Here is an 8624-nt window from a genome sequence, read left to right on the forward strand (position 1 = left end):
TGCCTCCCGCTATCTCTCACCATGCTCCCCGAAGCAGCAATGACGTCATCCGCGGAATGCGACAGCAGCGGCCCCCAGTGGTGAAGCGTCGCTCGTAGCGCCCTCTAGTGGTGTACCCTACACAATGGCTAATCCTTCTATTCATCGGAGATAATCCGTCTATTTGGGGCTACACTGGAAACAACACCTACCGATTTCAAAAAAAAGTATGGCGATTCGCACTCAGATACAGAAAAAGCATCGATTACTGTAACGGACGCACCGTGCGGATTACGGAACGAATTGCAGTAACGAATTATTTACGTGTGCCTTTTCTCGTAAGTGAGGTGTCGTGGTTTGTGGCACAGTATAAATAATAAAATATTTGTCAAAGGAGAACATACCTTCTTGTGGCTTGGAGGGGGGGGGAGCGTGTGAGTAACGCCCACTTGCAGATAGTCCCGTTTCGCTAAATGAGATTGCATGGCACTCTGATCCCGCCTAACGCATGTAACACTTCCGGCCTCCTTAATTCGATAATCCGGATTAGGCGAAATAGAAATAGGCGAAGTGTGATGTAAGCGGTTGCCCCACCCCCCGATCAAGTTTTAAAGGATAGGATTCGGTTAAAACCCGATATGTACTCGAAATCGTTGCAGCCTTTCAACTTGTCGTTCTAGGTAAACCGTCGGAAAAGTGCATCATAATAGCAGCAGAGAGCAATTTGTGATAACCTGTTTGCCCAACTTTTATAATCCCGTTGTGCAGGAGTCAAAAGACAACCTTTTGTGGAGCTCGGACAAGCGTGCGAATATGGGAAATACAAAGATTGTTCCTTTTCGTTCCAGTGTCACAGTATTGGCTAGTTTCATATGCCTCTCGTTTCATCCGAAAATTCCACGATGACATATGAATAAAATATTGTAACGCCGATTTCTCCACGAATTATTCTCGCGTGTAAATAGCCCGCGATCCCCGCCGCTCGAACTTGAAAAATCATAAAACCCGAAAACGAAGATCCCTATAGGCCTGTTGCACTAAAGTTTCGGAGTACCTGTGGCGCCCCCTGCAGCGACAGCCATTTTCAACTGGGTAGGTGTTCGTCATAGTGTCCACATTGCCAACGTGATTGCGCAGAATGGAAAACGTGTGTGGCAGCAGTAATTGTCAGCGGGGAAGTGGTTACAACAGAAGGTACTGTTGTGTGGTTGGGTGTCACAACCGCGAGGGTGACACTGACAAAAAGACTGGGCTGCGACTCAAGTTTCATCGCTTCCCGGGCCGAGGGATGGAAGCCGAACGACGACAGCGGTGGGTAACGGCGATCCGACGATCAAGGTAAGACATGCCACCATTCCTTACTTAGTTGATGTGGCGTAAAATAGCACAGTTGAAACAGATTATGTTATATCAGTAGTTATCTCCCCGTAGGCATGACGGGGGCCTGTGGTCGCCAAACAGCAACACCCGCATATGCGCGGCGCACTTCGTAGGTGGTGTAAAAGCTGACGAAGAGCCGAGCCCCTCTTACGTGCCGTCGATATTTCCTAAAGTGTATGAAAGGTCCACAAGAAACCCGGATGCAATGACAGCGCGATATGCAAGGTGAGCTTCACCTTGCTCCAGGCAGTCAGGGTTTCTCTCTTATCACGTCCATAAATGTTAGGGCTGCAGAGAGAAGCAACAGAATGTTGCTGCATGGCGAAAAAAGTCCTGAGGTGCGGCCAGACAGACCCAGATACCCACTGCAAATGTCCTTGAAAAATGTGACTGTGGACATCCATCCAAAAGAAGACTGGTCTGGCCTTTCCGACCTAGCTGTTCCTGCGTCTCCACATCCACAAAGGTGCCAACAAGACTTCACTACAAGTGACTCAATTGACCACACAGTAAGTAGGATGAGTGCGAGTTGGTATATTGAATGTTATGTGGAGCAAGTAGCATCTTCCCATAAAACATTGTACTCAATCCAGGAGGTTGCTGTGGGTCATTCAACTGTCGACAGCTGCACACAGACGGAAGCTGATGAAGATGCCGGATGCCAGTTTTCCGTCCTGTTTGCCTTCGTGGGTCACGGCTGTGCGGAAACACAGCTCAGCCATGCCTCAACAGCTACAAAGGATACGCAGTGCATGCCCCTCGTGGAGTCTGCTGTTGGAGACAAAGAACGCGAGTGTGTGCTCAGCGGCTACAACTCCATAAAGGACGATCCTGAAGCCCTCGAGGACCTAACCAGTGTTTCAGCAAATGTCTTCGCTTTGTTGCTCAGCCTCCTGTCTGTGTTAAGGGCTCGTAGTTGCGACATCACAGCACCGAACGCATTGCTCCTTTTTTTAATGAAGATGAAGTTGGGAGTGTCTTTCACGTCGTTGGGAGCTCTGTTCTCTGTGCACAAGTCAACCGCTTCAAGAGTATTTCATCGCGTTTTGAACGTACTAACTGCTTCAACGAGAGACTGGATATACACTCCGCCCCCAGATGTCCGACAGGCAATGATGCCAGAATGTTTTAAACTGCACTATCCAAAATGCAAATATATTATTGACTGTACAGAAATCAAAACTGAGACTCCGCCAACAGTGGAACAGCAGCGAGCTTTATTTTCACGGTACAAAGGAACCTTCACATTGAAGTTTTTGGTGGGTATTGTGCCGAGCGGTCAAATTGCGTTTGTTTCTGCTGCATATGGGGGGCGCACCAGTGACTCAGAAATTACTGTTCAGTCAAGGTTCTTAGACCTGATACAGCATGGTGACATTGTTCTGAGCGATAAAGGATTTCCAACTATCCGATCAGCTATTGAAGGCAGAAATGCCATCCTGGTCATGCCACCCTTTGCATACGGGAACAGTCAATTTTCACAACAGGAGGTGGAAGGAACATACTGTATAGCCAGTGTACGCATCCATGTAGAGAGGGCAATACAGCGGATAAAAGTGTACAATATCTTGAACAATAGAGTGCCTGTAACCTTAATACCGGACATGTCAGATGTTTTTCACATGTGTTGCGTGCTAGCAAATTTTCAGCGGCCCATTATCAAGAAGTGAGGTCGAAAAGTAGATTTGTGCCATATTAATGTTTTGTGGCTTAATGTGCAAATATTTTCCCTTTCAGCCAATAGTGTAGCTTTCCTTTCTTTTGTAAAAACTGCAGATGGTTTGCCCATACATAAAAAAGGAACAAAGCTAGATATGTGCACACCCAACTTTTATTGATGGCTCTTTGGTAGGTTAGCACTTTTTATTCTCACATGACATAATAAAATTTAGCAGTGTGCTCAACTCTTGTGACTAGTATATATTTGATACATCAGTAAAACTTTCATAAAAACATCCGTGAAAATCCTTCCTAGTCACTATTTAGACTAGCAACATGTACGACTGGTGCAACCTAAAGGATACACAAAGCAGTAATAATGAGGTTTGAGGGCAAAGTTCTAAAAAAATGAGTTGTTCCTGGCAACAGGTACAACACCTCTTGTTCAGACAAATACACATCCTGTTTTGTTTTTGTGTCTCGTAGGTTATTTTTAATTCTTTCAGTATGTAGTAAAAGTTGGTGGTAAACTTTCCTGACTAGCATCTGACAAATCAATGCAAAAATATAATTGAAAATTATTCCAAGTCACTACCTGTGACGCATATGTACAAGTGCTGCAACTTAAAAGACACACAAAGTACTATGAGGGTTTGTGATAACTCATACAAAAATGACTAGCTGCTCCTTTTTGTAGGTTGTCGCATGTCATTCCTGCAGTACCTAGTAAAACGTAGCAGTCAACTTTTGTGAGCAGTATTACACACATCAGTAAATCTTTCATAAAAACATCCTTGAAAATGGTTGCCAGTCACTACCTGTGGCGTTTATGGCTGCTGAAACTTACTTAAAATATGCATAAAGCAGAAATACTGTCACTTTAAATACCGTCCATTTAAAATGGTTGCCAGTCACTATCCCATGACATCTAGCGCTGTTCAAACTGACTTAAGAGGTACACAAAGTAGAAATACTCAAGCTTCGGGATGAGGTCTGCCAAAAACGAATCATCTTTGGCTACAGTTACCGATACCTGTTGTTCAGACGAATACACATACAATAGTGTTTTCTTAATGTTTAGAACATACCCAGCCCCATGGACTACGCTACACGCCTTGCACAGTAGGAACATGATACATGAGAGCCAACAACTCAAGAGTCCAGGACAACATCTAATATCCTGACAACCATACTACAACAGGTTGGTTGCACACAAATTTGGTTACCTCCAAAGAGCTCAGCAACACTCTGCCTCTCGTCCAGTTGTGGCCTCCCTCTCGGAGCTCCCCATGATTGTGGTTGCGAAGTACATGAGTTGACTGTACTTTTGTTGACAAACGCTGCTACGGCAGCTGTGTGCTTGCACTGGCCGCTAATGCCTCCCCTGCAGGTACATGACGTGCGACTAATCCTGCGGGATTCAGGAAATAGCTGCGGGGAACACACGCGTTTAGAGCATATCGGTCAGTACTGCAAAGACACAAGGTAAAAGCTTACCTCGATGACAATGTCGTAGGCGTGTTTGCCGGTCTGTGCAATTCACGATCCTGTTATGACGGCACCTTCGTTCAGCTTGTCTTGGACTTCTCGAACGTCGTACACATGACGGCTCTCGTACAGCTTCAAGCCTTTTCTCAGGTTTGAACGTCTAAAGAAGTCGCATAACTTCTCAATCTTCGCAAACCCGCAATAAATCACGACTGCCATACCCCTACCGCTGCAAGCTTCCCGTTCTCGACAGCTGACCACCTACCCGGAAGGGAAATCACCACCCACGAGGTGGCGCTGTGTACTGCGGCGGAGCTGCCCCCTGGAGAAGTGCGTCTGGCCTATACAGTATACAGCGCCGCAGACACAGGAATCGAATAAACGACGCCTTCTTCTACAATCAGCGTCAGGATTCCTGGGTTTTGTGGGGCAGGTTGTGAACTTGAAGAAAGGGGTCAAACGGGAGACCTTGAAAGTTGTTAGAAAACACAAGGCGCAGTCTCTCGGCCACCTTTTTCAGGATGTGGGAAAACCGGTGGTAGAGTAGAACGGGAGGACAACAAGGAAACGGTTGATGTAGTAGAGAGAGGGGATATTTTCAGCGGGAAGAAGTTTGACAATCCTGTTGTTTATGCGAAGGGTAGCACGCAAAACCAAGTCTCTCTACCTGAGCGGACAGGGCTTTTAAAGCGAACACGTCAAGTCTTCGTGTTAGCAAAACAGGGGGCTTAATCACTTCCATCGTTCGCGAGCCAACGAGGGGCGGAGCTCTCGTTAACACGAACACGTGACGCGTTTCACGTGACACGTGACGCGCTTTTTTCGGGACAAAGGCGTAATCTCTTGCTCGCGCAACGACCGACGGTGTCGTCTGCCTAACGAATGTGTTCACGTGCTCACAGGCTTCATATGGCTCACATGCCTACATGGCTCATGATCTAACGAGGCGCGAGGCATTCTGGAGCTCGAGCACGTGGTGTATGACGCGCTCTTTTCGTTAAAGTGACAGGGGCGTAATCTCTCGGTCCAGTTACGATCAAATTAGATCGTTTGCCTAACGAGTGGGTCTACCCACTCGTTACAATGTGAAACACCTTCATTTGGAGATTTGCAGAAACGGAATTTCTGCAGAAACGAACATGTATTCCTCCACGACTGTGTACAAAATGACATGCTCCCCCTTTCATCGTATTTACACCAGCGGTTACATGAGGGCTGTGAGATATTCTCGAGAACATGCAGATGAAGACGAGAAAGAAGACGAAGAAGTGACAACGACAAGCCATTGACAAACCATAGACAAACCATGCGAGCTATCCAAACAAAATTAAACAACCTCATTGGTCGACAAGATTACAGCCTCGTTGACAGCTGTAGTTCGTTCAGGGCAGTGACATCACAACACGTAACGGCTCGTTACGACAACGCCTCCTCTATTTATAGAGGAGGCGTTGGTTACGAGCACGATAGCCTCAACGAAGAAGCTAAACGAGGAGCAGGGATTGTGCCACAATAGGGCGTCGATAAGTTTCTTCGTTTCGTTATTCGTAACGACACGCTGACGTTGAAGTTGCCCAAGAAAGATGGCGGAGTGATTCTTCGCTTGGGCGATCACACAAGCAGCTAACTGTGCCCCATGGACGTGATGGCGTCAGGATGCCTTTCAACTGGACGAGACAGATTCTGTAAAGTTCTTCCGTCCGCCAAGAAACACTCTCCGCACCGTTTGTGAGGACTTGTGACCGTGTACATCACTGCGTCTTGATAGCTACGGGTGTTGTGGTGAACAACAAAGGCGAAATGGATGCACTCTTGCTTCGCGCTGCTAACATGGAATTAAAACAGTTCACTGACGTTCTGTTCAAGCTCACTAGAAAACTGTTGCACTGCGAATTTATTTTATTTTAGACGTCAGGATGCCTTTCAACTGGACCAGATAGCTTTTGTAAAGTTGTTCCGCCCGGGAAGAAATGCTGTTCGCACTGTTTATGAAGCCTGACTGTAAGGCTGAGCGTTGTACTTCCATGCTTGAAGAAAAAGTTACATAAAGTTAATGAAATAAGTGTACACGTTGAGGAGAACGGGCAGCCTCCTCGTCTTTCTTCTTTTGATACTTGTGATACCACTACGTCTTTCCTTTCTGGTCTCGGACTCCCACGTGAACTAGAACTCAGCACACACTAGTTCTCGTATCATACTTAAAACAATTCTCACCCGACACCGTCGTCAGGGTAGGAAAATGATTTACAATTTTTTTTTTTTTTTTTTTTCGTATAGCTCGACGATTATCCTTACAGTGATGTACATGTTTGTTAATTATTTTCACACGACTAGCGAGCCATATATTGAGACGGGAAGAAAAAGAAGATGACGAACGAGCCTGGGAACGAACATTGGAACGCAACGAGCATGTATGAGAGCACGAGAATGCGAGGTATCGGAACAAATGAAACAGACCTATTGGTCAGAGAAGATGCAGCCTCGCTGCCAGCCTACTCTTCGCTCAGGGCGGTGACATCACAACACCTGAGCGCTCGCAACGTGCAAAATAACCACAAAGAAGAAGCTTCACGAGGAGCACAGATTGCGACCACGCAAAGCGTCGATAAAGTTGCTCGTTTCGTTAGCCTGAACGACTCGTTCAGCTGTCCCGTGCCGTTAAGTTGAACGTGTGAAACGATTAAGCCCCCAGGTGAATTATCTTCTCCGTCCGCTTGTTGTCCTCCGCCACCTTGTCTTATTCCACCACTGTTAATGTGCAAACTACATTTTTCCTGTCGCGGAGATATATATCTCTGACTGGACATCTTCCATTGTCTCTGAAGGAAATGCTGCAATATGCATGTACTGGGAGATCATTAGAAACATGATGAATCATGATTTAAAAAAAATGTTATATGATCAAATTAATAAAGTCGAGGCCGTCCGTGTGGCGATTCTTTACTAGGATTATTGTACACTTGAGACAAACGCATAATAATTGCTTTCTCTGCCCCCACACGCCACACGGAAAAGCAATCGCACGCACAAGAGCTACGACTTCTCTGCGTTGACGTCAGAACGACTGTATGCTGGGTTTGGTAGCCGTTTCAAAATTTAACATGCAAAAAATTATGCGAAATTTCATGACTGATAACGGAAGGCGGAGGAAGATTAGCCGTAGTGGCAAATTCGATTGGCTGTTTGTTTTTTTTCTCTCTAAAAGCCCGCGAACTGGCTGGGTCGGGACTAACCTCTCCATATTTTTCTTTCTATTTTCCAATCCAAAAGCCCGCAAAGGAATCGGAGATCGTGACGTTTTCATGTAAAACACTACGGCTCGGACACGACTGAGTCCGTCAATTTTTCACCTTTAAAGGCTCATGCAAAAATTAAGACGCCGCAGAAGATCCTTAGTAATTATTTCCTTCTCGGAGATAAGACAAGATCTTACAATACGAATAGATCTCGAAGAACGGGTATTCGTGTGGCATTAGGCAGAAGGTTCTGGACATCTTTGACGATCATCAACATCAATTGCTCCACCTCAAGAATATCTTTACTTATCAAAACATTTTATGTGTACAATTCAATTTACGTCGGGAATAAAGGTTAAGCTGAATTATTTCACTAGCAACGCGCTGTTCATGTATACTACATGATGCCAACTGTTCACGGTCCGTATCTCCTACGCACGACGTTGCCCCCCTTCCATGCAAAGTCAACAGGGAGGTTCTTAAAGAGTCTGCAGAGGCCCCATACTAACCCCCTTGTCCCCCACTCCTTCCTGCTGTCCTCTCTACATCTGTCCACATATGCCCACAGTTGCTTCGCGGCGCTAGCACGGAACCCTACCAAGCTAGCCCGGCGACTGTGTCGGCTCCAAACGGCGATTTTAACTGGTTGGCTGTAACACCTTTTGTATACATGAATCTGATAAGTCCATATCTTCACCAGGCATAGCACAGTGCTAGCCAACCATCATCCTCAATAAAAACGTTCTCGTTCCTGATTTGTTGAGAACGGGAGGCAGAGCCCATTTTGTAGCCATAATGTCGTACATAATGGCTGCATATTAGGCTCTTGTTATCAACAAGTCAGGAGCTAGAACGTTGGAGCGTGCTATGTGGTCAAGTTCA

At 46.0% G+C, this 8624-nt stretch overlaps 1 protein-coding gene across 1 annotated transcript; it reads left to right on the forward strand.

Annotated features, from left to right (window-relative positions):
- The first annotated feature begins 1117 nt into the window (after window positions 1-1117).
- LOC135371441 (uncharacterized) lies at window positions 1118-3029 on the forward strand. The gene is made up of 4 exons (XM_064605496.1): window positions 1118-1317; window positions 1411-1584; window positions 1646-1868; window positions 1953-3029. Exons 1-4 carry the CDS (start codon window positions 1118-1120, stop codon window positions 3027-3029), a joined length of 1674 nt encoding a protein of 557 aa, XP_064461566.1.
- Window positions 3030-8624: the final 5595 nt, after the last annotated feature.

Source organism: Ornithodoros turicata, unplaced genomic scaffold, assembly GCF_037126465.1.
Source record: "Ornithodoros turicata isolate Travis unplaced genomic scaffold, ASM3712646v1 Chromosome11, whole genome shotgun sequence".
Classification (NCBI taxonomy): Eukaryota; Metazoa; Arthropoda; class Arachnida; order Ixodida; family Argasidae; genus Ornithodoros; species Ornithodoros turicata.

Excerpts from the sequence above, each read along its gene's own strand:
- LOC135371441 (XM_064605496.1), top strand. The coding sequence starts at position 1,118 with ATGGAAAACGTGTGTGGCAGCAGTAATTGTCAGCGGGGAAGTGGTTAC. Across the intron at positions 1,318-1,410 it reads ACGGCGATCCGACGATCAAG|GCATGACGGGGGCCTGTGGT; the intron begins GTAAGACATGCC and ends ATCTCCCCGTAG. Across the intron at positions 1,869-1,952 it reads GTGACTCAATTGACCACACA|GAGGTTGCTGTGGGTCATTC; the intron begins GTAAGTAGGATG and ends TACTCAATCCAG.